We start from the raw sequence: 20,277 nt of genomic DNA, 5'->3' as shown, positions 1-20,277 counted from the left end.
AATCAGCAATTATGGTAGTTTATGGTGTTGCCTATGGACAGATTAACACTAGATGCTGCTAGCTGCCGGTAAGTAGATTGTACCATGTTTATACCGCGCTCTGCGGACATACTTTACCAAATGGAAGACATTCACCCATGTCTGCTGTGTACTGAAGTACTGTCGTTCTCTGCGAGTCTCCACAAACGCATCACATGTAATATCTAATATATATTATTATTATATAATATTAATATAATATTATATAATATTCTAACAGCATTCACCAGAGATATTGGGGGCCACAGCCTCAAAACCGAGAAAGTGGCCTCGTTGTCAATAGTAACCAATCAAAATCCACATTTCCAATACAGTTTAAAACTATGGTTGCTAGGGGCAACAAGGCTACTTCAAGGAAACGTTCACTGAAGAATATTCCTCCAGTTCCTATAATTTACTCTATACATAAAGAGCGCCTCTCATTGCGCCCCTCATCAATGATTGACAGCGAATACAGAGAACTAATATGGGCCTCGTTTATCCAAAGGGTCTAACAGTAAAACTGTCTTGGTTGCTATGCAGTAAAACTGCATTAGTTTCCCATAGCAACCAATCAGTGCTAAGCTTTTATTTTTTTAAAGCGATTGACCCATTTCAGACATTTATGGCACATCACTAGGATATGCCATCAATGTCAGATAGGTGCAGGTCCCACCTCTGGTCTCCAGAACAGGTGCCCCTGAAGTGAACAGAGTGCATGCATACCTAAGTTCCAGCTGGTAAAATTGGGGAATCTAAGCCCCACCTCCGAGAACACCCCAATCCCGCCCATTTTCGGCCCAGGACAACGCAAATTTGTCAGGACTGTCTCTGTAAAACAGGGACAGTTCCGCCAAATTTGGGACAGTTGGAAACTATGAGAGAGCAGCCGTGCATGCGTGGTCACTCTCCGTTCACCACGAGGGAATTTCCAAAAACAGCCCAGTGGAGGCTATTTCTGGCAGTCCCATAGCAGTAGATAGATCGGTGGCAATGCTGGTTCGGTGTGCTCGCTCAGCCACTTTCATGCGCTCTCCTTTACTTTGAGAACCACTTACTGCAGATAGGAGCTTGTCCAAGAGGTGGGACCCGCACCTATCTGACATTGAGGGCAGATCCTAGTGATATACAGTCAATGTTCGAGATGGGCCAACCCCTTTAAACAAAAAAAAATTATAGCTGGGCCCTAATTGGACAGTTTTTGAAAAAAGAAAGAAAATGCATCTAAACATGCCAGCCTTGTGTTGCCTTTTCTTTGCATTTTTTGTGGTGTTTTTTTATCAATTTTTTTTAGCGTATACTTTTTTTGTTTCCATATTTTTTTTTTTTTGAAAGCCATGCTTTTTTCTACAGAAAAGTATGTACGCCCCTCTGATGTCACTTCCTTTGTAGATCAGTGTGGAAAAAAGCAACATAAAAATATCATCAAAAGTCAACACACATTGACACTTGTGTTATTTCAATCCAGGGCAAAAAAAAAAAACTGCGGATCTCTGTGGCGCTAAAACACATGAAAATGAGGCAAAAAACGCTGTAGGCCGAACATCATGTGAATAGACAAGTGATGAAATATGCCACTTAAAGAACAAGTCCATGTTCTGGCCGCATGGCATCAGCCTCCCATTGTTTTCAATTGGAGGCAGCTCTACAGTTCAGATGACAGCTTAAAGCCACGACCATGCCAAGGGGGGACATGTCCCTTCTTTAGTGCAGTGTGTGGACAGTTGCCGCCTGGAGCCATGGTGGGTGTCCACTTGCGATTTAGCTCCATTCAGTGGAGCCAAGCTGTGAGCTGGTCTACTCCATTCTGTCTTAGCAGCTATTAACCATACAGTACAAGACCTGTCACTATAATGTGCCATGTTCTGGTGACAAATCAACCTTTAATAAGGATGCGTTATGATACCAGACACAGCCAATGAACAAGAATGGCGCGGTTTCTGAAGAAGAAAAAAAGCAGGCCCTTTTTCCTCATTCTGGGAAAGGGACACAAACCATAGTCTTAAAGGCATTCAGTCATCAGGACAGCCCCTTTCAACTTATGCCACTTACTATATGTCCTAAGAAAAAAAAAATCTGAACCTGCATCCTTGTTTGCAGCAGTGCTGAAAAGCGAGCCCTGTTTGTTATTTAGCATTGGCTTTACCCTGCTTATGCCTCCATCCTTTATAAAATGATGATGCTCACAATATGATGTACGGATCATTCTCAAACAGGAATGTCAGGGTTATAGAATTGAATTTATATGAAATTGGGTTTAGGCCGGACTCACACATACAGCTGCCAAGGGTATACATACCATAGAGGCGGACCATACATCTGCCCAGAGGCTTCCGGAGAGAGGGGGCCAGTCCTGGTTGATCCATTCCCCTAAGTAGGGCTCACCTCTCTAGGGGAACTGTATTGGTATAATACAAGGTGGTGGGATTTTGACCCAAGGAACCCGTAAAAAACAGGCTCTTCTATCTTGGTTGGCAAAAGCAGGCACCATAATAAAAGGGGAACTTTTGATTTTTGCTATTACTCCCCCTCTGTTCTGAGTATGCCATTTACTAAAGTGAGGAGTAGACCCCAAAAAAGAAAAATACTCTTTTTTTTTTATTAATTTTTTATTCACTCCTCAGTTTGGGCCCATAAACCGCATGGCAAAGTAAATCCAACTTTATGGTGGGGATGGGCCAATTTTTGTTTTTAAAATTTATTTAGTGTCCTTTGCTCTGTGTACTTTTTGGGTGAAAATGTACATGACCAGTGTATTACCATGATACATGGTACAATCAGGGAGAAGTCACCCCCTTATGGCACCCAAAGGGTTTTACCCCATCCTTTGCAATGGTTGATTTGGTTGGCAGGCATCCCCTCCCTCCCCCCCTGCCCCACCCCTCCTCCATCAGCTGGCAGGGAGCTCACAGACCTTACTAACGCCCCCCCTGCTGTTTGCACGCAGTCATTGCATCCAGCAGATTCTTGAAGCAGTCCTCCACTGTCACCAAATGGGGGTTGTCCACAGGGACCTGAAGGTGAGTTGTGTATGCCCCATGCCATCTTCTTTACCATATGCATGTCAGGCTGGACATTTTCCCATCTCTCCTTCCAATACAGCGCCTGTCCCCTGCATGCCGGTGGCGGGTTGTATCGGGCTTACACTGTGGAACAGTTGTGGTTATCATAGCATGTGGAGGTTGGGAATCTACCTTATCTGGGGCTGGGTGCATGGCATGCTGTGGAACATGATATCTATTTTATGTTGCTGTGTGTGAATTAGTGCCAAATATTTTATGTATACTGTTTTTGTACCTGTGACTCAAGGAAAAAGAATCAGTCTCCGTTCGCACCATCATTTTCCCAATGTTCTCCATCCTTTCCAAACTTCCCTTCGCTCGGCAACGGTATGCTCACCATCTCTCTAATGCTACCTGTCCTACCAGCTAGAACAGACATGCTCAATCAATAGTCACTTCCTGGGTTGCGTTGGGCAATGTGACCATTCCTGAATCAATGGGCAGGAGACTGTGAGATGATAAACCTAGGTCGTTTTACCCTTTCATGACTGTCATTACTCGTATCTATAGTTTCTATGAATGATCCAAAATGACTCATTCCAATTTCTTTGCTAGCTCTACAGCAATTTCAAATATGTCCAATCCATCAACCACTTTCATGGGGCACTTGCTAATCAGATGGCCCCACAGAGTAGCTCACATAATCTCCTACGTATGGATGGAACCAGCAGAACCATTACCAATTGGTTTCAGTGTTCTCCTATGGAGCATCAGGTAGCAGAGATGGAGACCATGCAATGAGATAGATATAAGGTGACCAGACCTCCTGATGGGAAAGGTTTCAGTGAAACCAAAGCAGCGTCAAGCTGTTGAGTATAATTTTTTTTTTCAAACATCCTTCATTCTGCTTTAAGTCTGGTTACCTTTTACTGAGGGCACCTTGATCCACCCTGAGTGATTGTACCTGATAAGTTCTGGCAGGTCACTGCCTCTAACCACATCTCTGTTAACAACAGCCAGAAAACCTCCTCCTTGCCAGCAAATGCAAAGGAGCTGCCGTCAAGCTGGCAGACTTTGGCCTTGCCATAGAAGTGCAAGGAGAGCAGCAAGCCTGGTTTGGTAAGTCAGAGGCTTTAAATCCGGGATTTTGGCTTGGATGGGAAAATCTGTATGTGCTTTGTCACTAGGGCTGGCAGAAAAATCACACGTGCTACACTATTGATTACCTCTGCCCTAAAAGAAGGCCAGTGTCCTTCTAAAACCCTCTTTAGAGGGCTGCTATCCTAAGTCATGTTTCAAGGCTCTTTAATGGGTTGGCATTAGAGAGACAGGTTTCTTGAGGAGGCAAACTAATTTTCATATCTTTTTCCCAGGGGGGATTGCCTGTAAGACTCCCTAGCACCAGCTGGATCTCCACAAGGAGAAACAGTAACCCCATTAGTTACATCAAGAACCTCTCCTCCAGCCAACTAGTGCCCTGCCCTGTACTGAGAGGGGCAATAACCCCCAAACAGCTGTCTGCAGATAGAAGTCTCTTCTTTTTGTAGGAGACCTTGATTTTATTGATATTACAAGTCATGTTTCAAGGTTTTTAACGGGTTAGATATTGACTTACAGGCTTACTACAGTTGTGGGAAGGAACCAAGAGAGGGACTGCAGAGGCTGGCACATCCTTTGACTCATACATACTAGGGTTGCATGGTCTGTCTTGAAAATTGGAAATGTGATGAAGAAAATCTCTGTATGGGAATGAGGAGTATAAAGTATAAACAAAACTAGTGATAAATTGGAATTTGAAAAGGCAGTGGGCAATTAAATGCATTAATTGGCCTTCAACAGCTCTTGTGGGTTCCCAGGGGAAGGAGTCATATTCTAGAAGAGCTTGTCCCACCCCTGCCCATCCCTATATTTACTCACCTCTCACCTACAATCTTGCAGATAGGGGATAAGTTGTCTTAAAGTGGTTATGTCACGAAAGATATTCTACATTTCTCGAAGCAGCACTTGGATCTGAGTACTTTTGTAATTGCATGTAATGAAAAACGTATTACAGCTGGTTCTAGCAGTTTTAGAAAGGTATTGTCATGTGTTATATGATGTCATATTTTCCGATTTTACATCAGTTATGGCATAACCTCTTTAATGGGGCAACCCCTTTAAGTTTCAATATTTTGGTCTGGGGATTTATTTCTTGCCAAACTGAAATTCTAGTCCAGACACTTACTTTATCCCTAATGCTCATCAAATACGTCACTGTTAAATTTTTTTCATTTATTTAATCAGTTTAATATTCTACAGCAGTACGATGATGAAAGTGAGTGATGCCATTCAGGTGGGTGAGGCCTGTTTACAGACTGATGGATTAGACAGGTCCACTTGGTGCTTCTTGCCGGTGGCATTTATCAGATGATTGACTAGCCCTTTTAATCCGCCTTAATCCTTCATCTGCTCAAAGTTATTTAGATAAAATTAGGCTGCTTGTGTTCCTGTCTCTGAAACTATAAAATATCTCCAGTACAGCCGCTCTCATGAGCGGATACGTGACAAAGTCCCTGGGCACGCAGCTCTCTGTATAAATTGCTGGCAGCTGGAGGTAGGGGCTGGCTCTCATTCTGTTCTTTCTGTGCCAGGCTTTGCTGGAACCCCAGGGTACCTGTCCCCGGAGGTGCTCCGAAAAGAAGCATATGGAAAACCGGTGGATATTTGGGCATGTGGTAAGCGGACACAAGTTGCAGTGACTGTGGTGTTATAATACAGGGAGCCATATGGAGGGACTCCTGGTGTCATTTAGAATTCAGCATGTGTTTAGTTCAGCATTGATCAAAATGTTATCTTCTCGCCTGATCATTCTGTGCCGACTAAAAAGTGCAAAGGATCCTGCTTATCATACAAAAATGGACTCGGCTAACTAACTATCTATCTATTTATCTACAGTAGTGCTTAAAAATTTGTGAACCCTTAAAGGGGTTGTCCGGGCTTTTTCTATAGATGACCTATCCTTAGAATAGGTCATCCTGAGGATAGAGAATAGGTAGACGGCACGTGCACACTGTGAGTCGTCTCCTCAAACAGCTGAATAGCATGGGTAGGTCATCAATAGAAAAAGCCTGGACAACCTCTTTAAGAATTTTCTATGTTTCTGCATTTGGTTTGTTTGACCTGCTTATCTTTATCTACTTTTAGGACTTCTCTGAAAATCAAATGTAGTTTTAGGTCAGATTTATGCAGAAATACATAAAATTCTGTAAGTTTCAAGAACCACTGTCATCTATCTGTATTGAAAAATGAGGCAGCACTCCAGTGTTGGTAGAAGGGTGATGGACCTGCAACAGGCTGCCCCTCAGGGCCGATTGAGTCCCAGTGTTTAGGAATGCCAAGTGGTATGTTTTGGCCCTAATAGTTTGTGTCACGGTGCTCCTACCTGGATACTGTCGCTCCCTGGGGTTAGGCTCCATAGCGACAAAGGAGCTGTAGTTGGTGGAGTAAGTAGAGTCCAGACTTCGTAAAGTTAAAAGTTTTTTACTTGAATAAACTTGCAATAAACTTGTGTCATCCAAACAATACTTGATATTTATCTAGGCTCCAGCAGGCTAAGAGTAAACTGGGAGGTAAACTTGAATACTTTGCTTTCTCTCTCTGCTGCTGTGCTAACCTCTGGCTTCAGTCTGGTTCCTATCAGCTTCAGTTACTGTTTCCTATGAAAGCGATGTATCCTGTGACCCGTTTTGCTGAGTAGGGTGTCTTTGGCACCGTTTTCCCTCTCAGAGGTACTAAGTTCTATTATATATCAGGAATGGGCTGCTCTCTAAGCTACTTTCCCAAAGCTCCTGCAGCAGTGAAGGGACACACCATGCTGCATCACTCTCTCATTCCAACTCTCAACTCCCCACAGCTTCCTGCAACCCCTCACTTGTTCTGCCCTAAAGGAGGGGTGAATTGAATGGTTTGTTCCACTCTATTGAAAGCTACTCTCTGCCAGATACACTGCCACCTCCTGGTAAACCTCTGCCAGATACACTGCCACCTGCTGGTGAACTAAATATAATATAATAATAAAGCGGGTCCGTCACCTATCTAACAACACTGGAGTGCTGGCTCATTTTTCAAGTTGAATTTCTAGACTCCAATGGTCTTGGAGGGATTGCAGCCAGCAATTACATTGTGTGTCATTGTGCTGCTGTTTCTATCTATCCATCTATCTATCTGTAGGCCCCTTTACACTGCCCAATACTAGGGTAGATCATCGCTAATCAGCGTCTGTAGGAACACTCTTTAGCAATTATCTGCTGGTGTAAAGGTGCTGAAGATTACTTGATGAATGAGAGAAACGCTCGTTTATCAGGTAATTGGATAGTTGGTGCAGTCACCTAAATTGTTTGCTGGCAGCAGATCATACCATCTAAACCGGGGATGTCAAACTCGTGGCCCACCAGCTGTTGCAAAACTACAACTCCCATCATGCCCGGGCATACTACAGCTATCAGGGAATGATGGGAGTTGTAGTTTTGCAACATCTGGAGGGCCATGAGTTTGACATCCATGATCTAAACAGTCTCTGCTGCCGGCAAACATTTATTCTGTATGGGAAGAGTGATTGCATTAGCGAATGCTCTTCCCCGTACCGTGGAGGAGATCGCTGCATGTAAATGCAGCGGTCTCCACCACTGAAGGGCAGGCAATTGTCATCTGCTCCATCAGGTCATGTAAAGAGGATTTACCGGTATCTATCTATTATCTATTAATAGAGCTATTCTCTATGTATCATCTATTATATTCCATATGTCTATCTATCTATCTAGTAGTATATCCACTTGTACACTTTGTATTTGGCAGAATCGGTGATTACTTCCATCTTTTGAGCCCTCGGGTTGGATGGAGTTACTTTGGGAACATTACGGTCCTTCACATGGAAGGACATGTAACACTATTATGTCTGTGTCCTTCTCTCTCCAGGTGTCATTCTGTATATTCTTTTGGTTGGATATCCTCCATTTTGGGATGAAGATCAGCACAAACTCTACCAGCAAATTAAAGCTGGGGCTTATGATGTAAGTTTAACATATTTTTTTTTATATTTGGTCAAACCCTGCCTCACGTACCTTGCACAATACTCTAAAGGGCTGAAAGAAGAGAAGTAAACATAGATGATGAGAAGATGTGTGCTCAGTGTAATGAAGTTAGGCTTTACACATCTCCCCCTCTAGTTCCCTTCTCCAGAGTGGGACACGGTGACACCAGAGGCTAAGAATCTCATTAACCAGATGTTGACCATTAACCCTGCCAAGCGTATAACCGCACACGAAGCTCTCAAGCACCCATGGGTCTGTGTAAGTAATGCCAGTTTTTGCTTTCAGATATGACCTGGGCTGTATGTATGGGTATTAAATGTATTATATGCTAATAACCTCAGATCACGTCTAGTCTCGTGACTTTTGCTCAATTTCTTTCTACATAGCAACGCTCAACCGTGGCCTCAATGATGCACAGGCAGGAGACCGTGGAGTGCCTCAAGAAATTCAATGCTCGCCGGAAGCTGAAGGTGAGCATGACCTCTGTCAGACGTGTCTGTATGTTCCCTCGTCTTCAAAGACATTCCATTAATTCACATTATGTAATCTCCATAGGGGGCCATCCTAACTACTATGCTGGCAACAAGGAACTTTTCTGGTAAGTGATTGCTCACCTAAAACATGCATTTGTGCTATAGAATAACATGGAGCAGATGCTAATGTAATCCTCCCCGTTACAGAATATCCTACTATAGTATACCCAGTACTATGCTCTGCAGATAACACCCCAATGCCACTACATTTGGACTCAATAACCTGTTTAAAATACCGTATATCAATATATCTGAAAAATACTGTTGTACACTGCAGAGCCCATTCTGATATAACCAGTGCTAAACCCTGCAGAGCCCATTCTGATATAACCAGTGCTATACACTGCAGAGCCCATTCTGATATAACCAGTGCTAAACCCTGAAGAGCCTATTCTGATATAACCAGTGCTATACACTGCAGAGCCCATTCTGATATAACCAGTGCTATACACTGCAGAGCCCATTCTGATATAACCAGTGCTAAACACTGCAGAGCCCATTCTGATATAACCAGTGCTATACACTGCAGAGCCCATTCTGATATAACTAGTGCTATACACTGCAGAGCCCACTCTGATATAACTAGTGCTATACACTGCAGATCCCACTCTGATATAACTAGTGCTATACACTGCAGAGCCTATTCTGATATAACCAGTGCTATACACTGCAGAGCCCATTCTGATATAACCAGTGCTATACACTGCAGAGCCTATTCTGATATAACCAGTGCTATACACTGCAGAGCCCATTCTGATATAACCAGTGCTATACACTGCAGAGCCCATTCTGATATAACCAGTGCTATACACTGCAGAGCCCATTCTGATATAACCAGTGCTGTACACTGCAGAGCCCATTCTGATATAACCAGTGCTATACACTGCAGAGCCCACTCTGATATAACCAGTGCTATACACTGCAACGTCCACTCTGATATAACCAGTGCTATACACTGCAGAGCCTATTCTTATATAACCAGTGCTATACACTGCAGAGCCCCAGATATAACGAGTGCTATACACTGCAGAGCCCCAGATATAACCAGTGCTATACACTGCAGAGCTCATTCTGATATAACCAGTGCTATACACTGCAGAGCCCACTCTGATATAACCAGTGCTATACACTGCAGAGCCCACTCTGATATAACCAGTGCTATACACTGCAGAGCCCCAGATATAACCAGTGCTATACAATGCAGAGCCTATTCTTATATAACCAGTGCTATACACTGCAGAGCCCCAGATATAACCAGTGCTATACACTGAAGAGCTCATTCTGATATAACCAGTGCTATACACTACAGAGTCCGCTCTGATATAACCAGTACTATACACTGCAGAGCCCACTCTGATATAACCAGTGCTATACACTGCAGAGCCCCAGATATAACCAGTGCTATACACTGCAGAGCCCCAGATATAACCAGTGCTGTTCTGATACTACCAGTACTATCTATTGATAAGCCTGCCAGGTGGGTTACCACTACTCCATCACTTAATGTTACCCTACACTGGAGATAATGTGCTGATCTCTCTGCTATGCTTTTTTTGTTTCTGCCTTATTCTACTTACTTCATCTCTCCTCTTCCTCCCTCTCCTCATTATCCCCCAACTCCACATACCCCTCCTCTCCTTTGTGCTTTGTTCACTCTTCCTCTTCTCTTGGATGTCGGTGCTCACATCTCACGGACTCCTTCCTCTACCATCTTTCCTTTCTCATTTCTTCTTGTGATGTCTGATTTTTCCTTTTTGTTTGTTCACCACAACCCCCTTCCCTCCCGTCACCTCTCACTATTCTTCTCCCTATTCTCCACATACCTGCCCCGTCCTCTTTTTCTCTGATCTCTGTCATCCTCACAGTGGGCAGACAGACCACAGCTCCTGCCACAATCACCACCGCCGCCACTAGTACAGCCCTGGGGTTGGTGGAACAAGGTAGTAGTGTCCTACGGAACATGCCCTTCCCTTCCACACTTGCCCGTTCCTTCCCCCTGAGAAGTGACTGCATGTGGCTGCTTTTTCCTAGCTGCCTGCTTGCGTGGGTCTCTACAAAGAGCGTAGATGAAGGATGCCCCTTTAGGGACCAATTAATGCATTTAGTGAGCTTGGGTTAGGGTGCTGTGCAAAAAATTAACAAATCCGTTTCTCCGTGTCTGGAATTCAAGGTTCAGTTTGTAAATCTTTAGAGACTGAATGGCAGAACACTAGGTGCCAAGTATAGCAGGCCTTGAGTTCCCCTACAGTACGTCCCAGTGTCTGTCTGTGCCATGTTCAGGTTATGTAGGCAGTATATATGGGCTCCTATCTGGGTGTCCCCCTGGAGATGCTGCATGTTGTGTGTAGGCACATGTACCTTGGTGCATGCTGTATGCTTGGGCATGTCATGTGCATGGCATGTGCTGAGAAGGTCCTTTCAGCCATGATCTGGCTGTGTACATGGCACTCATGATATAACAAGCTCAGTGTTCTTTAATAGCCTTGTGTATAATGTATTATGCATGTGTGTATATGTTGTATAGGAGTGTCACTGTGCACGCAAAGCAGTGTATAATCTATACTCCAGTATTCCACTATATGGAATTGTATTCGCCATAGAAAGAAGCAGTAAAAGGAAATCAGCGTACAGCAAAAAATATGATAACATTCAGCTCATGTTATACGAGTTGTTTGTCCTTTACCCTTGAGGTTTTCTCTATCATGTAGGAATTTTATAGATTACCTACACCTACACTCAGAAGCTGGGAATTCAGGGTTGACCGATGTTGCACCCGAGTACTCTATTTCCTTTAAGCGATATGCTGAGATATGAGGAGCTGTTTGCAGAATCCTCATCCTGCAGAGGTCTGTTAGCTGTGCCTTTACCTGTCCGACAAGGAATCGGGGAGGTAGTCACCACTGATTTACTCCTGCAGAGTTCACTTAGCAGCAGATTATCAGAAGGGTATCTATAACTGTTCGACAACAATTCTGGTGTGGCCTAGTTGGATCTAAAACTGGCAGTGGTGTACCATCAATGGAGGCAGACCACATGGTTGCTATGGGGGGGGGGGGGTCCATGGGCTCAACTGGGACACTGTAAGGAGTCCCTGCTTTTCTCTATGTCACGGTTCAGCCCCTCTCCCTTTGGGACTCTGCCCTAAGGAGTTCCTGCTCTTCCAGTTCAGCCCCTCTCCCTTTGGGACTCTGCCCTAAGGAGTTCCTGCTCTTCCAGTTCAGACCCTCTCCCTTTGGGACTCTGCCCTAAGGAGTTCCTGCTTTTTAAGTTCAGCCCCTCTCCCTTTGGGACTTTGCTCTAAGGAGTACTTAACAAAAACATACAGAGGGAGATGCTTCTCCTAATTTATAACAATAAGGACCATCCGGGCTATGATAACCTGGTGCACTGCCGGATGCTGCTCCAAATTTATAACGAAGCATATGTCTCATCAAAGATTAGGAGCACCATCTTGCACCATCTTGCAGTCCATGCACCTACATGGATATCTACGCCAAATTATTGAATAAATGGACCACTGGGTGTTAGCATTTTTTTTGTCCGTACACGGTTCTACTGTCAACACCAATTGTGTAAGAACGCAGGGGTAATGCCCACTTGTCAATTTACTCATAAATTTCCAGGATGGGTAACAAAGGAGGAACAACACAACATAGAAAAGATGCTCTAGAATTGTTACTCTTATTTGAAGTAGAATTATGTACTTATGTCAGGAGAGCAGACAGGCCCTCTCTAAAATGTCCTGGAATTTTCAGTTACAATCTTGGCACAAGGTATGGCTGTGTGAGAACAGCAAACAACTCCTTGTATCTCAGCTTCTTGGACTCTTGAGAATATGACATGGGGGAAAGGGATACTGGGATGTCCATATGCTGTATTCTGGACATCATATATGAGGTCCTTTCCTCATGACCCCTCAAGAGCGAGGAGCTGGATTTGGCTGTGCTCTTATTACAGGAGGTGCAGGGTACATGTCGAGCTGTTCCTGGTATCTAAATTCTCAAGAGCCGGATCAATGGTGACTACCTGAGCGCCATGGGAGGTCCCATATGAAGAGGCTAGTCTATGATGAGACAGTCTAGGGTACCTTCTACACGGAAGCACCATAGTCAGTAATGGCTAGTTCGCAGTGTTCGCCAGCAAAAACATGCGGGCTGCCATCTTGACTCACAAGTCCGTCGATGCACAGGTAAGCCCTTACCTGTGCCGCGAGCCGGTCTGAAACAAATGCGGTCACCGGGGGCAGGCAGTTCCGAGAACAGCCGCCGGGGGCCTTCATCGGGCTGTTCTCGGAACTGCCTGCCCCCGGTGACCGCATTTGTTTCAGACTGGCTTGCTGCACAGGCACAGGTAAGGGCTTACCTGTGCATCGCCGGACTTGTGAGTCAAGATGGCAGCCCGCATGTGTTCGCTGGCGAACACTGCGAACTGGCCATCACTGACCATAGTTACACATCTGTTGTATAATAGTCCATCGTATACGCTTGTACTATGCAATACTTCTCCATACAATTGTGAAGATACTATTTTCCTGTTTGCTTTTCTTGCAGGGCCTGGTTCCTATTTCTACTAAAAGGCTTATACAGTGGCGGAAATAATTATTTGACCCCTCACTGATTTTGTAAGTTTGTCCAATGACAAAGAAATGAAAAGTCTCAGAACAGTATCATTTCAATGGTAGGTTTATTGTAACAGTGGCAGATAGCACATCAAAAGGAAAATCGAAAAAAATAACTTTAAATAAAAGATAGCAACTGATTTGCATTTCATTGAGTGAAATAAGTATTTGAACCCCTACCAACCATTAAGAGTTCTGGCTCCCACAGAGTGGTTAGACACTTCTACTCAATTAGTCACCCTCATTAAGGACACCTGTCTTAACTAGTCACCTGTATAAAAGACACCTGTCCACAGAATCAATCAATCAAGCAGACTCCAAACTCTCCAACATGGGAAAGACCAAAGAGCTGTCCAAGGATGTCAGAGACAAAATTGTAGACCTGCACAAGGCTGGAATGGGCTACAAAACCATTAGCAAGAAGCTGGGAGAGAAGGTGACAACTGTTGGTGCGATTGTTTGAAAATGGAAGGAGCACAAAATGACCATCAATCGACCTCGCTCTGGGGCTCCACGCAAGATCTCACCTCGTGGGGTGTCAATGGTTCTGAGAAAGGTGAAAAAGCATCCTAGAACTACACGGGAGGAGTTAGTTAATGACCTCAAATTAGCAGGGACCACAGTCACCAAGAAAACCATTGGAAACACATTACACCGCAATGGATTAAAATCCTGCAGAGCTCGCAAGGTCCCCCTGCTCAGGAAGGCACATGTGCAGGCCCGTCTGAAGTTTGCCAATGAACACCTGAATGATTCAGAGAGTGACTGGGAGAAGGTGCTGTGGTCTGATGAGACCAAAATAGAGCTCTTTGGCATTAACTCAACTCGCTGTGTTTGGAGGAAGAAAAATGCTGCCTATGACCCCCAAAACACCGTCCCCACCGTCAAGCATGGGGGTGGAAACATTTTGCTTTGGGGGTGTTTTTCTGCTAAGGGCACAGGACAACTTATTCGCATAAACGGGAAAATGGACGGAGCCATGTATCGTGAAATCCTGAGCGACAACCTCCTTCCCTCTGCCAGGAAACTGAAAATGGGTCGTGGATGGGTGTTCCAGCACGACAATGACCCAAAACATACAGCAAAGGCAACAAAGGAGTGGCTCAAGAAGAAGCACATTAAGGTCATGGAGTGGCCTAGTCAGTCTCCGGACCTTAATCCAATCGAAAACCTATGGAGGGAGCTCAAGCTCAGAGTTGCACAGAGACAGCCTCGAAACCTTAGGGATTTAGAGATGATCTGCAAAGAGGAGTGGACCAACATTCCTCCTAAAATGTGCGCAAACTTGGTCATCAATTACAAGAAACGTTTGACCTCTGTGCTTGCAAACAAGGGTTTTTCCACCAAGTATTAAGTCTTTTTTTGTTAGAGGGTTCAAATACTTATTTCACTCAATGAAATGCAAATCAGTTGCTATCTTTTATTTAAAGTTATTTTTTCGATTTTCCTTTTGATGTGCTATCTGCCACTGTTACAATAAACCTACCATTGAAATGATACTGTTCTGAGACTTTTTATTTCTTTGTCATTGGACAAACTTACAAAATCAGTGAGGGGGTCAAATAATTATTTCCTCCACTGTATATGTAGATATGTGTACAGTGCAGATATGGCATCTGCATGCACTTTTTGTGTACATACATGTGTACTATGTCTGGGGCCACATACCTTGCTGTATCAGGAGTTTAGAGTTTTAGACAGGTTACATGCATTTAACTAAGAGGCAGTAAATGTAAGCGTTGTGGTTTGGATGGCGTCTCAGTGGCCAAGGCATGTGTCGGATGTCCTGTCTTGCCAGCCTGCTGATGCCCGAAAATATGCACCAAATTGCCAATGAAAACGTGCCCACCCTGTGTATATTACATCTGTGTGTATTTTCCTCCTGCTCTGTCTTTTTCTGACTGTTTCACAATTTCTCTTTTCTCTTTCTTTCTCCCCTTTGTGTCGCTGTCCTATTTCTGGCGTCCTACTTTGCCCTCCTCTCTCTCTCTTACGTTCTCTCTCATCCGTGCCTTGGTCTTTTTCCTGTGTATTCTTCCGTTCCTTTTCTATTTCTTGCAAGGTAAGTTTTAGTCCTTTGGTTTTCATTTTACAATGTACAGTATTAGAAGCCTGCACCAATGTGACACCGCGGAAATGTGTATTCTGCTAGTTCCATGTTGTGCCTGAAAGAAGCTAATTCTAGAGCGTCCTCAGTAAGGGGCATTAACCAAAAGCAGGGCACTTCTAGCTGCTCTACCGCTAAAGCTGTTGAGGTGAACACAGTGGACTCCCTTCTAATTACTACTGTGAGATAAAAATATCAACCGAAAAAAACAGGCACACGATCAAGCCCCCATGAAGACACTAAGGGGGTAATTTACGAACACGCGTATATCTGGCGCAGATTCTGTCGCACACCATGTTGCGGCAGAATCCACTACCTCTTTCCCCCTCTTGCCAGGTCTATAAAAGTGGATGTGACGCAGCGGACATGTCTTATTTACCATTTTCTACGCCTGTTTTAGGAGTAGAAAATGGTCTAAATTAGGAATGAGCGAATCGACTTCGGATGAAACATCCAAAGTCAATTTGCATAAAACTTTGTTCCAATACTGTACGGAGCAGGAGCAGTATTAGAATGTATTGGCTCTGATAAGCCAAAGTTATTGCTTCGCAAAGTCTCGCGAGACTTCGGGTAATAACTTCATAAATTAATTTGTGCTGTAAAAAAACTATTCCCGAACTCGGGTTCGGTTCCAAGTTCCAATTAATTTATGAAGTTATTACACGAAGTCTCGCGAGACTTTGCGAAGCAATAACTTCGGCTCATCGGAGCCAATACATTCTAATACTGTATGGAGCTCCTGCTCCGTACAGTATTGGAACAAAGTTTTATGAGAATTGACTTCGGATGTTTCATCCGAAGTCGATTCACTCATCCCTAGTCTAAATGTAAGATAGCAAGGAAGCCGTTTTAAATTTCGAGTGGCCGGTGGATACGCCGTCTATACGTAGAGGCCGCCGCCTCTACATAACTTTGGCGATCCACCCCCAGCGCAGGGGCTTATTAAGACCGGAGTCTAAAACGCCAGTCATAATAAATGTGCCCCTAAATCTTTCTCTCCCACTTGTCATTGTGTCACCGCCTCATAAGAAGGATATAGATTCTATTACATCCGGAACCTCAAAAACCTACTGCAATCCTACTGTATTCCTGCCCAGCTAGCTGATGCAGTCCCTAAAAACTATACACTAGGACGTGTGAACTGTATATAATCCCGGAGAACCCTTCTATAAGTATTCATTTGAACTTTCATTTTCTGTTAAATTTAAACAATCTCAGTTGTTACCTATAATACATACAGTTAGTGAAAAATTTTGGAATTTGTGCGCTTCAAAGTATATAGCAAAGAGATGATATAGCGTACTGGCTGGTAAAGCTCTTATTATCTGGCTGTGTATATTGGGTTGTATAATGTATTACTGTTGCTGACCCCCCTCTTTATGTCTCTCTTGGACCCCTTGCAGCAGCTAAGACTTTGCTGAACAAGAAGACGGATGTTGGCAAGGTAAACCATACAAATATAATAGACTGCAATGAATTTGATATCTGTTCTCTAGATTCCAAACCTCTGAACCATCTGGCATTCTTCATTTGGGGCCCCTCTCTCCATTCTGTCTATGAAATCTCGGTGTCTTCTTCATGATACAGCTGCTTTAAAGCGGCTTTTCTGTTGTTTAATATTGAGGGCCTATCCTCAAGATAGGTCCTCAATATCTGATTGTTAGGGTCCGACACCCGGCATGCTCATCGATCAGCAGTGGCGTACATAAAGAAGTCAGCGCCCCATAGCAAGGATCAAACCAGGCCCCCCACACAGGACAGAAGGGTTTCTGCCTAAAACCCTTTCAATGACCCTTGGGCCATTCTGCCTAATTTCCTAAAAGTTGTTCCTTTAGAGGGTAGAGTCCTGACCAAGCCCCCCCCCCCCCCCCCAGTACAAGAGGAGATGATCCCAACTAAGACTGGGCCCCATAGCAGTCAAACCCCCATGATCAGATACTGATGACCTTTCCTGAGAACACACCAGGAAAACCCCTTTCACATCTGCTTAAAAACAGATCCAGCAGGCTGTTCCGGTCGGGAACAGCCTGCTGGATACAGGAATACCAGGCGCTACCGTGCGCTGTTGAGATACCGTCCAGCCCCATTCACTAGAATGGGGACTGGTGGAGATTCAGCTGCTTCCCGGCAAATATGTCGAGAAGCGGCATGATGAAAAGTGCTGCGTGGTGCGGTATTTATCCAGCCGCTCCTCTGCATATTTGCCGGGTTGCGGCCGGATCTCTGCTGGTCTCCATTATAGTGAATAGGGCTGGATGGTATCTTGGCAGCGCCGTGTAGAGCCTGGTATTCAACAGATCTGGCAGGTTGTTCCCAGCCAGAACAGCCTGCCAGATCTGCCTACCGCAAATGTTAAAAACAAGCCTAAGGGTCACAGTCATCAGAAAGTGATATATCTTTTGGATTTTAAATAAGGAAAGAATTGGGCTTTCACGATTCCTGACACAGTTGCCAATTAAGTTACACAGATTGGTCCAAAAATCTAAAATGTAATGTTAAAACTTAATAGGCAAAAAAGGAAACAAGATAGAATGACAAGACTATTTTATTGCCTCAGATAAGATACAATCAATAAATAAATTACCGCCAAACCCAAGGATTTTGGTGGGATGGTCTCTGATTTAGGGCTCTGACGGAATGAAAAGTGGTACAAACAGCACTATTCCGCTCATCAAAATGACGAAAACCACAGCAGGACCTGACAGACCCTATTAGAAGTCCATGGTGCACCGGTGGTCTGTCTTATGTCTGTATGGGTGAAGTTAGATGGGGAGGACTACTGACTTATTGTCCTTCTTTTCAATTCTCTTATTATTAAACTTTCCAAAATAAAACAAGTATAACTGTGATACAATATAATCTTAGAGTACATAGAACAGAGGTAACATCCAAACAGCTCATAATATCATATTAATTACAGGTACATCAAACGATTTGGAGTGAAATGGATAAAAGGGGGGGGGAGTAGGGGTAAGGGACGGTTATCGGGCGAACACTAGACAAAATCCCATTGCCAATTTCTGTACTGCTAAACATTAGGCTGAATGACATTCCCCACGCTAAACGAAGGGTCTTCCACTTTCTGACCGCTGCAGCGAAGTCGTTGATACCTCAATATTGGAATCAGCAGACCTCACCTTCCATATCTCAGTGGTTACACAAAGTAAACCATATTTATCATATGGAGGAGCTTTCTGCATGGGAGTCCAGAACACACATCAAATTTCAAAATATCTGGGAGGACCGATCAACTTACCGCTCTCAACAAGCTAGCGGAGACAAATCTTGTTCCCAATTGACCTCAACTCGACACCAGAATCATCTCACGCTCGCCCGACTCATTGTCCTTCTAAAGCCCTGCACTCAGCTTATGTAACAGTAAAGTAACCCTCTGTTGTGAAGCATTCACAACAGTTTTTAGGAAGTAAATAATGCACAAAAAAATAAAATAATTATTGAATTGAGAAAGCAACTAAACAAAAATTCATGTAATAATAATATTTAGAATCCCAACAAAATTCTGTTATTTAGAAATTTATTTATAAGGTAGTTACAGTATCTCACAAAAGAGAGTACACGCCTCGCATTTTTGTAAATATATTATAAATATATATATATCTTTTCATGGGACAACAATGAAGATCTGACACTGTGATACAATGTAAAGTAGTCAGTGTACGGCTTGTATAACAGTGTACATTTGGTGTGCCCTCAAAATAACTCAACACACAGCCATTAATGTCTAAACCACTGGCAACAAAAGTGAGTGCACCCCTAAGTGAAAATGGTCTCTCCCTGTCAGGGAGGAAATAGCAGTGTGAAGCTGCATCTCATAGAATACACTGGAGATTCTACAAACGGCACTCACAGATAGTGTAGACAGACAGTTTACATCAGTGAAGTTTTATAACAGCTTATCATAAAACTTCTCTAGCACTGCATCCTGTTCTCTTAGATAGGGCAAAATTAAATCTTCAATAGCACTCTATAAATGGAGGAACATTTAGTGGAATAAGGAGGGTGGTAGTGAGTGGAGAGGTATGATATAACCCTGTAGTTCTCAGGAAATCAGCGACACAGGGGAGGCAGGGGATAGCATGACCAAGGTGCCCATAATAAAAAGGCTCAAAATGTATGAATGCAACTAAGCTAAAATTAAACAAATTACGCTGATAGACTATTGCTGGTGAGTTAGCATTACATTTTCAGAAAAAATAGCTGGAGTGCTACTTTAAGCAGTGCCAATGCAGTGAGCGCCATCTAGTGGTGACTGTAGGCAGACAAAACATTATCATGTAACTTTATTGCTTTTAAACAAGGAATTTTAAGTGTTAGGGCTCATGCAAACAGCGGGTACTTAATACACGGGCACCGGCTGTGTGCACGCCGCATTACCCATGTGGACCTATTCACTTGAATGGGTCCGCAATCCGGAAGGCCAGTGTGGAACGGAGGCATGGAACCCTGTCCGTGCCTCCGCACCACAAAAAGTAATCCCGTGCAGTCCCCAATGCACGGAACGGCTGATCAATAGCCGTGTGCATTAGCCCTTAACCAGGGTCCTTAAATTCTGGTGTAATCCATATAATGGAGAAAGTCTCCATCATATTCACCATGTGCATGGACATCCCTCCTTTACAAACTGTTCTACGTGTTGAGTAACATTGCTGAAGATGGTTTCCTATTTCCAAAGTATGTACAATATCAAGAAAGGTGGCACACTAAATAAACTGGAGTACTAGATTAATAGTATAGTATAGTACAGGGATGCCCAACCCGCAGTCCTCCAGCTGTTGTAAATCTACAACTCTCACTATGCCCTGCTGTCTGAGCATGTTGGGAGTTGTAGTTTTGCAACAGCTGGAGGGCCACAGGTTGTGCATCCCTGGTATAGTAGAATAGTATATCTCCCTCAAAAGGACTTTAAGAA

General features: G+C 43.8%; 1 protein-coding gene across 3 annotated transcripts in view; it reads left to right on the top strand.

The window, feature by feature from the left end:
• The window catches only part of CAMK2B (calcium/calmodulin dependent protein kinase II beta), a 126,787-nt gene that overhangs the window by 68,972 nt on the left and 37,538 nt on the right, over positions 1-20,277 (top strand). For 2 of the 3 annotated variants that reach the window (XM_044279170.1, XM_044279169.1), the window contains 6 exons: positions 5,651-5,734; positions 7,974-8,068; positions 8,225-8,347; positions 8,476-8,559; positions 8,645-8,687; positions 16,751-16,791. In XM_044279170.1, coding sequence (XP_044135105.1) covers positions 5,651-5,734; positions 7,974-8,068; positions 8,225-8,347; positions 8,476-8,559; positions 8,645-8,687; positions 16,751-16,791 — 470 coding nt within the window. Of the gene's footprint in view, positions 1-2,965; positions 3,039-4,036; positions 4,140-5,650; positions 5,735-7,973; positions 8,069-8,224; positions 8,348-8,475; positions 8,560-8,644; positions 8,688-16,750; positions 16,792-20,277 lie in introns of all 3 variants that reach the window. The other variant, XM_044279171.1, reaches the window with a different exon arrangement.

Source organism: Bufo gargarizans, chromosome 2 (assembly GCF_014858855.1).
Source record: "Bufo gargarizans isolate SCDJY-AF-19 chromosome 2, ASM1485885v1, whole genome shotgun sequence".
Classification (NCBI taxonomy): domain Eukaryota; kingdom Metazoa; phylum Chordata; class Amphibia; order Anura; family Bufonidae; genus Bufo; species Bufo gargarizans.
This window is presented reverse-complemented; position numbering and strand designations above follow the sequence as displayed.